This window comes from Nicotiana tabacum, chromosome 18 (genome assembly GCF_000715075.1).
Source record: "Nicotiana tabacum cultivar K326 chromosome 18, ASM71507v2, whole genome shotgun sequence".
NCBI classification, from domain to species: domain Eukaryota; kingdom Viridiplantae; phylum Streptophyta; class Magnoliopsida; order Solanales; family Solanaceae; genus Nicotiana; species Nicotiana tabacum.
Window position 1 is genome coordinate 129,370,306 of NC_134097.1, and position 18,689 is coordinate 129,388,994.

Sequence of the window (18,689 nt, forward strand, 5' to 3'; positions counted from 1 at the left end):
GGGTTTGGGTGTTCTGATCTGTAAGAGACAAAATGGGGAGGGGGGGGAGGCGTTAGGACATATATATATATATTATCAGGGGCGCACTTCCGGGACATTAGATCAAGTGCAACCAACAGCCAAGATCTCACGGTCATTTATACGGGGTCGTTTGGTATTACTGGGGTGACCGGCCCGGGTATGGCACGGGTTTGGGCCGGGTTTCGTGGGTTTGGACGGGTACGGGGGAAAACTTGGGCCTGGGCATATTTTAACTGAAGGCAGCCCAAAATGTCTATACATTCTTTTATTTTCCCATTTTCAAATCAAAACACATTTTTCTTTTTTTCAAAACTAAATAACAAAAATCAAATTAAATCCTAAAATCTAATTACCCCCTCAAAACACTACTTAAACCCAGATAATAATTATCATAATTAATTAAGAAAGTAAAAACAAACTACTTGAAATTCAAAATTAAAAATTAAAAGTGCAAAGTAAACTATTATTATTATTTTTTGATTTTCCCATTTCTATAAAACAACTAATTTGTCCATTAATCTTCCCATATCTATAAAACAACTAATTTGTCCATTAATCCTAAAAATGTAAAATTAAATCCTAAATGCAAATGCGGCCTATTTTGTATTTTTCATTAATTAAACGAAATGAAATGCACAGACAGATGCAAATAATTAACAGAAGATGCCACCAAATCCACAAAAATTGCAAATGATGAGAAGAAATTATTGTTTTGAATTTATGGGAGTAATTCATGTAAGGAAAAATCACGTGCTCACAACCGTGACTTTCACGGAACTTGGTGTGATGACCTTTTTGGGTCATCACTTGTGTTGCAAGTGAATTTAGTGTTCCCAGGCCTAAAAACCTCCTTTTTACCCTACCCTGATTTACATGCGTGGTCCATACCTATATCTGGAAAGCCTTCTATGTGAAAATATGAGAAATAGAAATTTTAGAGTTAAAAATTTTATTATGGTTGGCTTTGGTCAACATTTTGAGCAAACGGACCCGGATCCATGTTCCGACGATCCGGGAGGTCCGCAGTAAAATATGGGACTTGGGCATATGCCCGGAAATGAATTCCGAGGTCCCAAGCCTTAGAAATCAATTTTTGAAAGAAATTATTTTACTGAATTATCTAAGAAATAAAGAAAAGAATTAATATTTGAAACCATTGTTATTGGACCCGTATTTTGGTTCCGGATCCCGGTACAAACTTGTTATAGTATTTGAAAAATAACTGTGAAATTTGGTTAAAAACAGGATTTATTTGACGTGAGTTGGACTTCCGGTTGAAGAGTTATGAACTTTGAGAGTTCTTGATGAAAATGTCGAGTTTTGAGGTTTAATTCATGATTTTTACATGTTATTTTGATGATGTGATCGCACGAGTAGGTCCATATGATGTTTTTGAGTTAGTATGCACACTTGGTTTGGAGTTCCGAGGGCTCGGGTGAATTTCGGGTAGGTTCCGGGATGTCTTAGGCCTAAAACATAGCTGTTGCAGGTTCAGGGAAGTGGAAGGCCTCTGAACAAACCAGTGCGGTCCACACAAAATGGAGTGCTGCTGTGGAGGGGCATGTGCGGCTGCACTAGATTCTGTGCGGTCCGCGGTGAAGAACATTTTACTAGTCTAAATTCGAAAGCCTATATCTTTTGATCTACAAGGAATTTTGAGATGATTCAAAAACTAAAGTTGTAGCCCTTCGTGTCTAGTTTCCAAAGAGGTAAAGAAATCAGAATTTGGATATTGATAGAGAAAGTTATGGAAGAAATACTAAAGCATGTCACTGCAGTCCACAGGAAGGGCTGTGCGGCCGCAGTCGATTTTGTGCGGTCCGCACAGGGGGGCTGAGAGGGGTATATTTAGACGGGATTTTTAGTTATTTTTAATTTTGCAAAACCCCAAAAACATAAGAGGCGATTTTTCAAAATACCTTTCTTCTCCAAAACATTGGTAAGTGATTTCTAATCATTTTCTTCACTCCTTAACATCTTTTAACATGATTTCAACTCAAAATCAATAATTTTCATGAAGGAAATTGGGTGTTTTGGGTAGAACCTAGGTTTTTCAAAAAATTGGGGATTTGGACCTCGATTTGAGGTCCAATTTCAAAATAAATTATATATTTGAGTTCGTGGGGGAATGGGTAATCGGGTTTTGGTTCGAACCTCGGGTTTTGACCATGTGGGCCTGGGGGCAATTTTTGACTTTTTGGGTAAAACTTTAGAAAACTCATTTTCATGTATTCAAATTGATTCATTTGCGTTTATTGATGTAATTAAGTAACGTGTGACTAGATACGAGCGAATTGGTGGTGGAATCAAGGGGTAAAGCTATAATTGAATCATGAATTGTGTTCGTGACATCGAGGTAAGTGTTTGGTCTAACCTTATCTTGAGGGATTAGGAGTCGAGTCCTATTTGCTATGTGGTAATTGTTGAGTACGACGTATAGGCATGGTGATGAGTATCTATACGTTGGTGTCTAGCATGCCCGTGAGTCTTATATTGTGATTATCATGACTTCGTTGTATCTTTCATGCCTTGTTAATGGTTTCTACTTGTTGTGTAAAGTTTGTGGAAGGAATTGTTACCTATGAACATTGAGGAGCGTTGGCTCAAGTTGTATAACGAATTGTGAAAGTATAAGTGATAATTGAACCTCTAGAGCATTGGCTTGAGTTGTGAAGCGAATTGTGAAGTAAAAGTGAGAAAGAGAAGAGATCATTATGTTGTCGCCCTTGCTGGGATATTGTTGATTTATTCGTTATCTCCCTTGCCGGGATGTTGAGGTTATTGATGATGTTCCCTTGCCGGGATTTATTTGTTGTTTTGTTGTTCCCTTGCCATGATCTTTATTGAAATTTCATTTATTCCCTTGCCCTATTATTTGTGATTGTTGTTTGGGTGAGGAAGAGAGTTAAAGCACGAAGGGTGATGCCATGCATTGTTTGTTTTGTAAGGAAGGAGTGTAAAGCACGAAGGGTAATGCCGTGTATTATTGTAAGAAAAGAGTGTAAAGCACGAAGGGTAATGTCGTGCCGCACGATGTACCATTCCGTGCTGATTTTATTGATTATATGGTGAGGAAAGAGAGTAAAAACATGAAGTGTGATGTCGTGCACATTTTTTTTATGTGATTGCTTTGGTGAGGACGAGAGTAAAAGCACGAAGGATGATGTCATGCATTTGTTGATGTCTGATTCTTTGTTGATATTCGAGTTATATTGTTTCTTTCATTACTTGTTGTCTTTCTATTCGGAATTGTTATCTCCCCCATAGCACACTCCCCCTCCCATATTGACTGGTTATTTTTGTATTTCTTTCCGTTGTATATGTATTTGAACTGCATAGGTTATTTGGTAGTTTGGTCCTAGCCTAGTCACTACTTCGCCGAGGTTAGGCTAGACACTTACTAGTATATGAGGTCGGTTGTGATGATACTACACTCTGCACTATGTGCAGATCCCAGAGCAGCTTTTGGACCGTAGTGTGGAGGCTACCTTCAGTCCACGCGGAGATCCAAGGTAGACCTGCAGGCGTCCGCAGGCCCTGGCGTCTCCTATATTCCTATTTCCTGTTTCATTTTCCTTTTATTTAGAAACAGTATATTATCATTTTCTTCAGACTTTGTATGTAGTAAATCTTAGACCGTTTGTGACACTGTGACACCAGGTTTTAGGTGCTTTAGGTTTTAAGAGTTGTAATAGATGCAGATTTCAGATATTTAGTTATTATCTTCCGCTAGAGTTGTAATAGATGCAGATTTCAGATATTTAGTTGTTATCTTCCGCTTAATTATCTAATGTTCCACTATTTCCATGTTATCGTCTTATATTTGTTTTAAAGAAATAATTGAGTAATGAAATAAGTAGTTAAATTATTGGCTTGCCTATCTCACATTAGTAGGCGCCATCACGACTCCCGAGGGTGGGAAATCCGGGTCGTGACACTTGGGGAGTGCCTAACACCTTCTCCCCGAGTCAAATGAACCCCCTTACTCGAATCTCTGGTGCGGACTTAATTTTGGAGTCCAAAGTGTTTTAAAAGGAAATTTTTTTTTTTAAAAAAAAAACAGTGACCTGGCACACTGAAATCAAATGTCAGGTGGCGACTCTGAGTTAATCCTTTTGAAAACACAAATTTTTGTCACTTTCGAATTTGAAAACCCTTTTTAGCTTTACAAATCTTTTTATTTATTTTAAGAGGGTTAGTAAGGTTAAAAAAAGGGGTGTGACAGTGACAACTTTAATCTCATTGGATATGCTGATGCAGACTATGTAGGTTATCTTGTGGACATGAAAAGCACTTATGGAATGGCTCACTTCCTAGGTTCATGTCTCATCTCTTGAGGCACAAGGAAGCAAAACTCAGTGGCTCTTTCAACAGCTAAAGCAGAATATGTAGTCGCAGCATCCTGTTGTGCACAACTTTTATGGATCAAGCAGCAACTGGAGGACTTTGGGGTACTCACTGAGAGTGTGACCCTTCTATGTGAGAACACCAGTGCACTCAACATGGCCAAGAATCCAGTTCAACACAAAAGGACCAAGCATATTGATTTGAGGCATCACTTTCTGAGGGACAATGTGGAGAAAGGATTAATATGTATGAAGTTCTGTAGCACAGAGGATCAAATTGCAGACATCTTCACCAAAGTATTAAGTAGAGAACGTTTTGAAAGAAACAGAGTGAAGTTGGGGCTTTTAAAGCCCAGTTGAGAACCTGATTCCTCATAATTTGGCTATGAAAATCACCTTTAAAAAAATTGGCTAAAAGTGTTTTTTGGTCATGTCTAACTCACTTCAATACCATTGTAGGTAAACACGCATGATGAGTATAGAAGCTATAGATGCAGTGCATGGATGATAAAAGAGGATTGATACTTTCAAATAATAGGTCAAGAGCATGGTTCTTGTACCAAAGGTTAGTAGTTCTGTGCATTCTTTAATACACGTCTTAAAAAGGTACAAAACATAACTGTCATGTCATCCAACTTTTCAGACTCTGTTGTTATGTCTCTTCACATCAAATCATTCCATCTCCCTCTGAAATGTTTCACTTCTCCACGCCCAACCATCGTTTCAGAACCGATACCTATCTCTCTCTTCATAATTAACCATTCTTAAAAAAACCTCTGTTCTCGACAAACCATAAGTCCTCCATTAGAACTTCACACAACACCTTCACTCCATCTTTCCAATGGCTGATACAAACTCTGACCTCCCTGCCTCAGTCATACCTATTACTGAAACACTTGTGGAGTCCTCCGCCCCCACTGAGTCTTCTTTAACCACTCTTACCCTTCCCGCTAAAATCATACCTCACCCAGATTCCCTATCTCTCTCCATTTTAGAAACCCCTAAAATTGTTGATCTATTCTCTCCATCTTCTGAGGTTCCCAATAATCAAAGAACAGGTGGAGAACAAGGTCAAAACCCTTAGGTCACAGAGGGTTCCGTCGTTGTTGCTACAGATTTCGTGGTGGCAGTAGTACCGATTGAGGAAGAAAATGTTGTAACCGTCTTTGTGGTGTCTACTGATGGTGTATTGTATGATATCATCTCTCAAAAAAATGAGGTACAGGGTATGGGGGATGGAGGGGCCATTGTAACTTTTGAAGGCGCTGCACTAGCAGAAACTACGGGGCCCTCACATAAGGAACCTGATCCCTCTCCGGAGGACCAGGTCAGGGTTCTCATTCCCAGGACAGTTTTGCTCCTACATTCGCTGTTGTGCCTTTGGACATATAGGCACCTGAGATGAGGTCCAGTGATTAGGAGGATTTAGACAACCTAGCTCTTGATGCGTTCATAATCAAACGAAGGGTGGTGTCCACTCATGAGTCTTCCGCCAAGCGACTCACTACCAGGTTGAAAGCTAAGGTGTCCTATGACTCTGCCCTTTAATAGAGCAGAAAAAGAAGTAAGAAGTATAGGAGGAGGTTGGTGAAAGATAATGTGCCTGTATGTGTTAAAGCAGTCCCTGTGGTAGAAGTGGAAGAGGAAACATTGTAAAGAGGATGAGAAGTGAAGTCAACCTTGGTTCAGAACGCCTGAGGCACCAAAAGGTTCTGTTGGGTCGTACGTTTGACCCAGCAATCTCTGAGATGGCTGGTATGCGACAAATTCTTGAAATGGTTGAGTTTCAACGATAGGGGAATTTATTCTGAATAGATGCACCTAAGGCATATGAGGATGAGGTACAAAGCTTCTTTGCTAGCCTCTCTCCCGTTAAGACCGACTGCATCTGTGCTTTGGTGAAGGAGTAGATATCGTGTTCAATGTAAAGTTCCTTGGAGAAATTCTTAAAGTTCCTACAGTTGGTGTGTCCAGTCTAAAGGATGTATGTCAGTTTAACTTCAGAAATGTCTTGGTGAAAGACAATGCAACCCAAAAAGGGGACTAGATCTATAAGAAGGCATCACTCCTTGTCTATCAGCTGCTTTTCGAATTAGTAAACAAAGTTCTATTGCCTCGAGTTGAGAGGGGGTCAGTGACTTCTAAGTCTGACCTGTTCTTGATGGAGCAACTGGATAGCTTTACTCCTGTGAGCCTGCCTGCTATTATGGTAGAACACATGCAAAAGTTATCCACCTTCAAAGATGGTAACCATGGCCTTCCTTACGGGTTCTTACTTATGCGGGTGTTTGTGTTCTTTGAGGTGCCACTGGGGCAAGGCAAGGTAGGGACTAAGAAGAAAACTTTCTCACAGACAACATTGGAAGAATGCAGAGTGCATAGAAAAGAATGGGGGGGAGGTAGGAAGTACATCAACCATCTCACAACTCATTAATGCTCAGAATAGTGCAACTAAGAAGATTCGTCGGTTGAAGGCTAGGAATGCTATCCTGGAAGGTCAGCAAGCCCAAGGGGTTCCGGTGTCAAATGATGAAGTAGCTCGTTTGACAAAGAAGAATGTTGATCTCAGGGCGCAAGTAGAGAACCTGAAAGAAAAACTGCTCAATGAGTGAAAGTCGGCCAATGCCTGAATAGATCTTGTTCTCCAAACACTTGCTTCCAAGCCCTCTACTCCTAGTGCCCCCTAAGTACCCCTTCAGTGAGCAGTTTCTAGAAATGTTCTTTTAAGTTTTTTTTATTTTGTTTGATAGATGTTTTATTTTCTTTTTTGATGTGGTTGGGATGAAATAGTACTGCTGCCGTCTTAACAGTCCAATGTTTGCCTTTGCTTTTTAAGCAAAGGCATGTAAAATTTTCTATTTATATCAACTCTATCCTCTTTTATTATCCCATGCTTAAATTATATGTTTCTCTTCTCTATCATGGTGTGTGCACATATGTGGCATGGGTTAGCTCGGCTAGATTCTTTATGCTGTTTATTTGTCTGTGTTTTTTTAATGATGTCAAAAGGGGGAATAAATAAGTGTAATAGATATACGGAAGGCATAAAGTCAGGGGGGAGGCATAAAGTCAGAGGGAACTTGTGTTCTCATGTTACTTAATATGGTTCTCCTTGTTCTAAATCCACATTATCAATGTTAAGTTTGTCATCATCAAAAAGGGGGAAATTGATAAGTTTTAAATGTCCTTGCCTTATGTTTTAATGATCTAACAAACTTACTGTCAAGGACCAGATTGGGAACCTGATACACTTGGACTACTGCAAGATTAACGGATTCCAGCTAAATGTGAATTGTTATAACTTTAGGAGATAGGAAACCAAACAAGGACCCGATACCCTTGTGGTTCCCTCATAGCAGTACAAAGTCAATTGGACACGGCTAGAAGCGATGTGACCGCCTGCACTGTTTCTGCCTACACTGCACTGTTTCCAGTGCCCACTTATTCCTTGACCAACTAAAGTGCTTACATCATTTCAAGTGATGTCATCAAGGTGTATCAACAATGAGTTTATATCAAAACATCACTTGAACATTTCTGTTTCTTTTTCAAGCCTTTTGCAAAACAGAGAAATCAATTCTCACGAGCTTGAAGAACAAAGTTAAACGCTACTACGGACTAGTTCCTAAAGTTAGTATTTTGTTGTCCTTAGTTGAGTTGTAACTTTGTGATTGTTCTTAATTGTATCTCCTAAGCTGCTTAGCCAGAAGCGTTGATTAGGAACCTTCTTGTAAAATTCGTAAACTCTCTGAGTTTATGTTGTGACTAGGTTTAGTCATAAGTTAAAGTCTTTGTAACTAGAGAGAAACAAAGTGGCTTGTTGTGAGAGTATCACAAGTTAGTTAAAGTCTTTGTAACTAGAGAGTAACAAAGTGGCTTATGGTGAGAGTACCACAAGTTAGTTGAGTTGAATCCTTTGTAATAGAGTTATTACAATGTGGCTTCTAATAGGTGTTTACAAGTTAGTGAAGTTGAAAGTCTACAGGTGTAGGTCGTGATTTTTGTCCCCTTGAGTTGGGATTTTTCTACGTAAAAATCCTGTGTCTCATTTACTTACAGTTTTACTAGCATTCTTAGCATAACCTCATAGAGGACCAGGTACTCTACTGTTTGGTGGACTCATAAAAATTAACATATAGTTTACTCAATACATAATAGTAGGAACAAGCATAAAATAAAGTCAAAAACTTCCCATATATAAATAATTTCGGATATTTAAAAACTTAATTACAAATATTTATTGGTCTTCAAATATTTGTGAATTAAATTTTGAACAAAACCTTCTCTTACTCTAGGGGATTTTGTTTTTCTCTAACTTTGTCTTCTATGAACTTTTAACAGTTGTGTATAGTATATCCTTTTTCAATTCATAGTAATTTAAACAAGGATAAGATCAAAAAAGATGCTACATAGAAAAGCTTGCGATAATTGTGAACTTAATTATTGTTATAAATAGAATTCTATTTAAGGTGAATATCTATATTTAGAGAGATTCTAGGGTTTATTGCTTGGTGGCTAAGCCAATCTCTCCCTATAAATAGAGGGTTCTATTCCATTGTAATTCATCCCATATCAATAAGAATTCTCTTCTCTCTACTTTTCTCTGCAATACTCTTCTTCTTCTTTTATTGTTTCATAACACGTTATCAACACGAGACTCTAACCTATTGAGTAGAAGCTTTGGGATTGAGCATAATGATTGTCAATTGTTCCATGAACTTCCTTCATGATTAAATTCAGGATTTAATGTAAGTATTTTACTTTTCTCTTTCAAATTATTGACATTCTATATTTGATTTTAAATACAAGCAAAGACGATAAATTGTGATTGAACTCTAATGGAGTTTTAAAGAAATTATAACCACCCAACGTGGTAAAATTTCTATGCCTTGCCATGATCAAATTCATGTATGATTGTGGGCAAAGAATTAAAAACCCGTCCCATTGAATTTGCTCCATTCTCATTCCCCTTAAGAGAATGTGATAGCAGTATGTAATAAGTCTGAAAGAAGACAAAATTATTACTATGAATGTATCAATGAATGTGGACGTGGCAATAGACAAAATTATAATCGTCATTATTGTGACAATGAGAACAATAAGGATTCTCAAAATAATCCTTCACTATGTGAAAGTAATATTTGTCATCGATTTGACATGAGATTTTGTAAAGCACATATAGATGATTATGGTCCATTCATGATATGAATGTGACAACATGTGATTTATGAATACATATTCATTCTTGGAAGAATATGAGTGTGCTAATAGTATATACTACACTCACCTCTAGAAGGAGGTTTGAGAGGAAATAAGAAAATAATGTCATTATTATGGCATAAATGGTCACTGGTCACGCCAAAATATTTTGGCAATGTGATTATTTAAAGACAACGGTAATGCAAGAAACAGATCTTGCATATAATTTTGACCATAACCATAATGGTATAACTTTCTCCTTTAAAGAGATATATGATCTTATGAATGATGATGAATATGTGGTAGTACAAAATTAATTGAGAGCTCTGGAAGAATCAATTATACTATTTTGGAGAAACACAATTGATTACCAATAAGATATTGTGTTGTAGTAAGTCTCAAAGAAACTTATTCTGTTTCTAAAGTATTCGCGAAAGCGTTGGTCATATTGAGACTATAAATAAAGGAAGATTTAATATCTTCTATTACTACAACTTGTAGCGGGATAATATTTATGTGAAAATTTACCCGTTTTACTCTCCAGTTTGTACTACACAAATAAAAGAATACCACAATAAAGTAGAACTTTATTGATATAAAACTCATATCATAATAAATTTGGAGTTTATTGATATCCAGTTGGCATAGCTGGTTTAGCCATATCAATTTAAGTATGATGTGCAAAAATAATAGAGAATTCACATGGGTAAATATTAAAGAACTAGAAAGTTCTTTACGAATTCTCTTATATTGCCTATTCTCATTAATTAATTGACCAATTAAATTGGGATTGAATCCCATAAACGCTGGAAATATCAAAAGTGAATATGGGCTCATTCACTTGCCATGTATTCCACATAAGATGCATTTATGAGATGGTTACATGTACGATTATTATTAACCCACAATATGATATTTTGCGAGGTAACTTGCTCAATAATTTAATTTCGAGCATAATTTCCAGATTTTCTACTCAAGAAAATTTATCTTGATAAGTTGGTTTACATCACAGCTGGTTTAGCAAAATAATTTATTGAGTGCCTCCATTTAATAGCTAAACAATTACTTATGAGAACAAAGTTATCTATATCAGTTTGATATAGGTTATATACGAAAGTATATTACATTCTCCCCTCACAAGTGGTTCAGGGTCAGGAACCAAATAATTCCATCTTATTATTATTGATGTGCGGTGTATATTTTGACTAACACCATGACATACAAAGATGGGCTTTCAAAGTTGAGGAAGCAAATTAGTTTTTCTAACATGAGGGGGAGATATGATAAACAGTTGAGAAAAAGTTACTTGGAATTGATTATCATCTGTATATCTAGATCCTCAAATACGATAATATGAACTTGAAGTTCATAAAACGATAATTCATTTGCAATATATTGCAAAGTATGCTAGACGCATTTGTTGACCCAAAGAAAGTAACTATATTCTCATTGTAAATGCTCATATTAAGTCCTAGAAGGACAAAGTCTATGATACGCTTAAAGCGTATAGACAAATCGGTTTCAAATAAAACTTCTTGATAAAGAAGATGAGAAAATGATCAAACTGATCATAATAAGAAGACAAGTGATCTAGAAGATCACATGACATAACACTTCATAAAATCTCATGAGAGATTCAGGTACCTGAATATATGAATGAAGAGATCTCTATGTTATGTCTTTATGAAAAATTATTGGAACCGATATAAAATGTTCGTCGATGACATCTATCATAGCGCTAAGTATAGATGGGGATCTTAAGGCTGTCGAGACAGATACAAAAATATTGGCCAAATAGACGATACACAATTCAAATAGAATTGGTTTAATATGAAAGACATGTAGTTTTGGACATGTAGTTCAAATACTTGAAAGTATAAAGTCAATGGTATGTGCAATCAGTTTTCGATATCTTATATGTCTAGCATGACATAAAAACTTGATATGCATCTAAAGTCTATTATATGGCTTATATGACTTAACTTATATGACAATCCATGAAGGATTTAAGTTGCTTGAAGCATCTACAATTCTTGATCTTGAGGTACCACTTCCTCAGTGCAATTTGTGCACAAATGTATCTTGCTATAAATATGGGCATGATAATATGATAGCAAGAGTTTTCACCTCTATGTGAAGATATTGAACTGACAATTCCAACAAGATCATATGAAGACAATACATCTTAGCTTCTACCAAAGATCTTTTGAAGATGGTGCATAAGATTGGAATGCAAATGCTTAAAGATGTGAATTGATGCTCTCATCAGGGGAAGTTAATGCGCGTTGCACTCTTTTTCCCTTACAAGGTTTTGTCCCGCTGGGTTTTCCTTGCAAGGTTTTTAACGAGGCAACCAAAAAGCGTATTGTTAGATATGTGTACTCTTTTTCCTTTTCTACAATTTTTTTCCCATTGGGTTTTATTTAGTTAAGGTTTTAACGAGACACATTATCTGTTGAATAGACATTCAAGGGGGAGTGTTATAAATAGAATTCTATTTAAGGTAAATGTCTATATTTAGAGAGATTCTAGGGTTTATTGCTTGGTGGCTAAGTCAATCTCTCCCTATAAATAGAGGGTTCTATTCCATTGTAATTCATCCCATATCAATAAGAATTTTCTTCTCTCTATTTTTCTCTACAATACTCTTCTTCTTCTTTTATTGTTTCATAACAATTATGAATTTATCCTTGATTCTTATTCTTCGTGAATTAAATTATGAACATATATTTTTTCAAAATTTTCCGGACATTTGACCTAAAGTATAATATAAGTAAAACGTAATACCAACTACAGTCAGACCTCTCTATAACATCCTTATAACGTAGTTGGCATCGCATATTTGCATTGCACTGAAACGAGCTTGAATAGAACGATATAGGACCCGGTGCACAAAGCATCCCGCATTCACGTAGGGTCCGGGAAGGGCCGCACACCAAGGGGTGTGATGTAAGCAACCTACTCTGATGCAAGTATTACTAACTGATTTCACGACCTGAACCCATGACCTATAAGTCACAAAGAGACGATTTTACCGTTCCTCTAACTTGCTTGCGATTGAAGTGTAGTTATTTCTTTGAAAAGGAATGAGCACATGAATAGTGGAACAGCAAGCAAGAACATCTAAGTAAAATTTGAACTATGCAACATTTGAGTATAGATTGAAGTTGCTAGTGTTGGATGTGATGCAACTCCAATCTCTTTAAATTTATCACAAAATATTTGCAGTGCGGTAAGAGCAATCCACTTTGAAGAGAAAACATTCAAATTCATGTTGCAAATATGCAAATTCTTGTATCTAAAAGCTACTACTCCATAGACACTAAGACTAATAAAAATATATTGAAGGCCAAATCAAGGGGGGGAAAATGAAACCCAACCATCTACTATATCTAGTTCAGTTTTTACATAAGAGGAACTGCTTCATCAAACATTGATTCAAAGCTTTTCCTTCTGACCTCCAATCAATTATCTAACCTAGACAGACACCTAAGATTCAACATTTGTACATCAACGCATAACACGAGTAGCCACCATACCAGCAGAACCACCCATGACCCCATCGAAAATAAAACAATAAACTAAAAACTAAGCTCCTAACTAAAAGTATAATCATCTCTTCAGTATACATCAAACAAATAGCTACTCATTGGAACAAACTCTGGCGCCGGTGACATTGGAGGGCCCTCTACGATCACATTGTGAGGTTCCTCAAGTGCAGATGTTTCTCCATATATAGCTTTTTTTCTCATCTCTACGACTTTCCTGTGAGAGTTTGAGTGCAAAGTTGGAACAAATGTTGGACTAGCAGCAGGTCGGTACTCTGGGAATAATCGCCCTGAACGATAGCGGACTCCACAGGCGTTGCATAGTGTCTTCGGCCCCAGTGGTCCCTCTCTCCACTGAGGTGTCTTTGTGACTTGACAATGTGTGCATTTTTTGAAACTAAACTGTTGCGCGGAGGTTGTCTTCTTCTTGGTAACATCTGCTATCTGTGGCACTGATAGCAGTGACATCTTTCTCTTCTTCTCTTTACCCTTTCTAGCATCACAAGTCTTCTTGGATGCAAACCTTGTAGAAGATATGGGAGGCATCAAAATCCATGGATTAAGAGCTGAAGATCGCGGACGCTTGGAGCGTGGACGTACGGGAATGGCAATGTCATGTTTGATGGATATGCTCTTTCCACCAGAGCAGGAGTTGCTGCTTTCAAGAACTGAAACCGGGCTTTGCGTCTGGAAAATACCACTTCCCTGGCCCTCAGTAACTTTGATCTGATAGGGTAGCGCTTAATTAGGAACTTATGTGATATATACATGACAAGAAGTTTCTGCACTCTACTACTCTTTTGAGAGTTGATTACAATAGTTTACAAAGAAAAAATGTGAGAAACAAAAGAACTAAGAAGTAAGACCAGTTCAGCTTTCAATACTTCTAATGCATGGATATCCATGCAATACACGAAAAGAAAATGCAATTTAGCTCATTAACCAGTGACAAACACAGCTAGATGGACTTGCATGTTTACATAAGCAATTCAATAAGATGAGAATGTTCTGCACTTTGAGAAACACAAATAAATGCGCATAACAGCTTAAAGAAAAGCATCATGTTAATCGCTAGCGACCAAGGTTTCAGAAGTTAAAATTAGTCTATTAACTTCTAACCTAGAACAGCGACATGAATTCCTTTATTAGGTGGATTTTTTCCAGAGAATTGCTTTCGTATTCTTTTCAATGGAACACATAAGTTTTTTGTTCACAGAAGCAAAAGACTGAGCAACTCGATTAATCTTCTCTTTTCTTGGCCATTATGGTCAGCGATTCAAGTACTTTTACAAAGGTTCAATATGCTCTTATATGAAAAATACAACTTACTCTTCTTCAAAAGATCAAAACTCACGAAGAAGAAAGAATCGCACAGAGACTACAAGAACATCTTTACTGACTCTATCGGTCCCCATCATCCCAGAAACTTGAGGTTCATTAATCTTTAAGAAGAACTACAAATAGGGATAGAAAGTTCTTTTATATTTTCAACAGATTCTATCCTGACTCTGCTGGTCCCCATCTTCCAAAAACTTGAGGTTCATTAATCCTTAATTCAGCTCCAGTGGCCCGAGACCATGACTTAATTCTGCTAGTTGCAATCACTCGTAGTAACTTATATAAGCCGCATTACCAACTTCAAACTTCAAGCAAGCCAAGCACTTCAAGAACTAGCTTTTCTTGCACCTGGTCAATCTGTACAGTCGATCCTGGCACTATCCTTTAATCAGACACTACAAAGCATTATATTGCAGCTTCTACATAGGGACATTTACGTTTTTCGTTATTACCTTTCCAATAACGACACTATCATTTTTCTTTAAATGAGGCACCAACTTGAGCAAGATTCAAATATATATTTCATCCTTCCGTTTCAATCCTGTAACATTTTGACAAGCAGGTACAGTATATTCGATTTTGTCTTTAGACAGAATTTCATGTAACACAGGCTCTGGCCTTCGGTCATGCAGTTTTTACCTAGGAGGAACAGAAAACACAAACCAAAAATAAACAAAAAAAAAATAGAGAGGGAGAGAGAGAGGAAAAGAAGTCTTCTTTTTTAAATATTTTTAGAACAAGTGCTACAAGGAAAAAATAGAAAATCCTATTTTCTCCTAAAACTGCATCGCAGTTAGGGAGAGCATAGGACTACATTTGCAGAAAAAAGACAAAGGACAGATTGAAAGGAAACGAAAAAAGAGAAGCAATGCCAACTGCCAACACAATCACCTTGAGACAGACTTACATTGTTTATTAGGAATCAAGCATGGGCATATAGTAACATTACATAAGCTGTTCTTTGTTTGTCAATCCTTGGATTTCCAAAACAAGAATGCCATTGCTTTCATATACAACAACATACCCAGTGAATTTCCACAAGTGGGGTCTGGGGAAGGTAGGGTGTACACACTTTACCTCTACCTAAAGCGGGTAGAGAGGCTGTTTCTGGTAGACCCTCGGCTCATGGCACACATTAATGTGAATCCATGATTGAGACCAGTAGAGCATTAGCAGGAACATAAAGATAAAGGGAATGCGCGAGCCAAGCCAAACAAAGGACATAGTTCACCCTTATTATCAGCAGCATTCTCATTAAAGAGCAACACTATAAAATAATATTACCTCTTAACCATAAGTCTACACCACCAACTTGCATATTTGTTTACAAAACAAAGAAACCAAAAACATACAACACAAGCATTCAACATAAACAAGCTTTACAAAAGAAAACTGAAAACTCACAGGATGATTGGAATTTGGCTCTGCCTTCACCCGACCGTTACCAATGTTGCCTTGAGGCACTGGCGGGAAAGCCATAAGAGCGTCCATCGGAATAGGTCCAAGAAACTTGGACTCACTAGCATCCCATTCTACGCCTTGTCCATCTTCTTCCAAACTTTCCAAGGGAAAATCCAAGAAATTGAGTATATCATCAAAATCTTCATCAACAACAGGACCAGTTGGAATTCCATCCAAATAACCACAATGTCCAACCATAGTCATCTTCTGAGGTACAAAAAAAGATTATAACTTTATAACACCCAAAAAACAGAACAAAATACTTATGACAATGATACCATTAAAGAGTATTTAAAAAGGACTCATGCACAAAATTCATACACGTAACTCACCATATAGATTATATTTTTTTTCCAAAATTATGTAGCACTATTTAAGTAAACGTGAACCTAACCTAGGAAATAGATTACTAATTTTATTTAAAAGAAAAAAAAAAGGTAACACTATCTATAAGGATGGATTAATATTACCTATTCAAATTTTATCCATATAAGGGTACACGAGTTTTTTGCTTCTACAAAATCTTAGTAGGTAAGGAACAAAGTTACAACTTATTTGTTACGTGTCTTTGTGCTATGTACTAAAATTGTACCAAAAATAGGATTCTAGTTAGAATCCAATTATGAAATAGAATCTTCATCTAATTATGATTAAGTACTTATCACACTAATGAAAATTAAATTTAAAATAGCCATTATATTAATTACTTTAAAATATAGACTAATTCTGCACCTAGATAAATCAAGAGAATGCTGCAGAAGGAGAATCTTTTGGTCTAAATAGAGTAATTGTTGACCAAATTAGGGAAAAACTAATAATTAAAAAAAACACGTGTTAATTATAAATTATAAAATTAAGAGAAATAATTTTACTCCTAATAAAACGACGACGTTTTGTCAGTCACTTTCCTAAACAGTACCATCAACTTCTCATGACCAAAAAAACCTTTGCCCTAGCAAACTAAACAAGACACAAACATGTCGGCTCAGTTCAGCAGCTAAAAAAAATATGAAAAAAGGCAATAATAGAAAAAATTAATCCCAAAGGAAAAAACTCAAGGACTCAGCAATCTCAGTGACCCATTAAGCTAAATTAGCCCAAAAAAAAAAAAAAAAGTAGCAAAAATCTTCAAAAAAATTTGACCCATTTTCTCGACACACCTTAAAAAGCTGGGAAAAAAAATACAAGGTGAGTTTTACCTTAAAAAGATGTAAACTTTAGTTAAAAAAGTGAAGTGGATATGAGAAAAAAGAAGTAAATATTTTGCATGTGTACTTACCATAGAACAAAAACCCCTTAAACCCTTGAGTATGGCATTTGCACTTTATGGGGGAAGTTTAGTTTTGCAGAGACTAGACGAATAACAAAAAGATAGGGTAAGAAAGAGGATATAGATAAAGGGGAATAAGAAAAATAAAAGCTTTTTCTTTTTTCTTCTTTTATTTTTTATAACTTTTTCGAAATCTTTTTGTCTGAATTTGGTGAGTATTTGGAGAGTTAGGATTTTCAAAATTCAGACTTTAGGTTTTCGTGAAAAAAGTAAAGTAGTAATTGAAATAATGCAATTTGATAGGGTGAAGAGGAGGAGCAGGGAAGGTGAAATGGTCGGCGGAGCATGTGATTGTTTTGGAGGGAGAGACAAGTGATCTTATGACTTATGGTCTAATTTTAAAATAAATATTTAGTTGCATCTGATATTTATTGAAGGCGGCCCGGTGCACAAAGTATCTGGTATTCACATAGGTTGGGGAAAAGGCAGCACACAAGTGGTGGCTACTTCTAAGGCTCAAACCGTAACATGTAGGCCACACTGAGATAATTTTGGGGCAAGTGCACAAATAGTCATTCTCAGAATGTTATTTAGAGATTAGCAAATATTTATATTGTCCTAAATTTTAAAATGAAAATTTTAACTTCAAGACCATTCTAAACATTTTTGTCTTGAAAAATTAAAATTTAGGACGCACTGACTAATTCGTAAATAACAATCTTTTAAAGTGGCTATCTGGTGTCATTTCTGCGATAATTTATCGTTACTCTAAGGTTTCACTTCATATTTATTTATGTCAAATAAAATAATTTAAATTCAAATAATTGTTGTTTCATTGTATTGTTAAGTGATAATTTAGGTATCAAAGATAAATATTTTATATTTTTATTAATTTAATATAAGTATCGAACACGAATAAATTTTTACTATAATTTTGATGGTATGGGACATGAGTTTGTGTAAATGTTACTCCAATCTGATAATTGATGAGTTGTTAAGTGGGTCCAATATTTGTGATGGTCCCTTCTGACCAAAGGGTAAAACAGTGTTATTCCAAAAAAGAAAATTGATTTAACTTTTTTTGGTTCTATTTTTCTTTGACCCCATCAAAAAATATTCTGACACTAATAATTTGATGGTGTGAGGATGCAATAATGCATATGATTTTAGTTGAGAGGTTTTAATGTTACTGTGTGCCGACTGGACAGTTTCTGTTTGAATTGCTTTCAAAATTTTCTTTTATCGTATGCTTGGATTATTATATTTGGAAGAATTTTTTAGAATATAGTTGTAATTGGATTATATTACAATTTGCATCTATAAAAATGCATGGTAGAATGTAAGGGTAAATCCATTGATATGTGCTAGTACGCTTGGACCGTGAATGTTTAAACAGTTCAGATTGAATATAAAACTCGATTGGGATTTCCGATTTCGAATTACAATTCAAATATAAATCAAATAAGCTCGAATTTGTTGGATCTTTTAAAATTCGATTGAGCATTT

The 18,689-nt window shown here is 36.2% G+C and overlaps 1 protein-coding gene across 2 annotated transcripts; it reads right to left on the reverse strand.

Annotated features, from left to right (window-relative positions):
- Positions 1-12,884: 12,884 nt before the first annotated feature.
- Positions 12,885-17,523, reverse strand: LOC107831475 (GATA transcription factor 11-like). Of its 2 annotated transcripts, none has more exon segments than NM_001326262.1 (3): positions 12,885-13,840; positions 15,857-16,117; positions 17,193-17,295. In NM_001326262.1, coding segments are annotated over 3 exon segments (918 nt in total). In that variant the 5' UTR covers positions 17,196-17,295; the 3' UTR covers positions 12,885-13,186.
- Positions 17,524-18,689: the final 1,166 nt, after the last annotated feature.

Bases quoted from the DNA above. Each gene is read 5' to 3' on its own strand.
- LOC107831475 (XM_016659239.2), bottom strand. The intron at 13,841-15,856 runs GTGAGTTTTCAG...CTACCCTATCAG, and splicing joins AGCCAAATTCCAATCATCCT to ATCAAAGTTACTGAGGGCCA.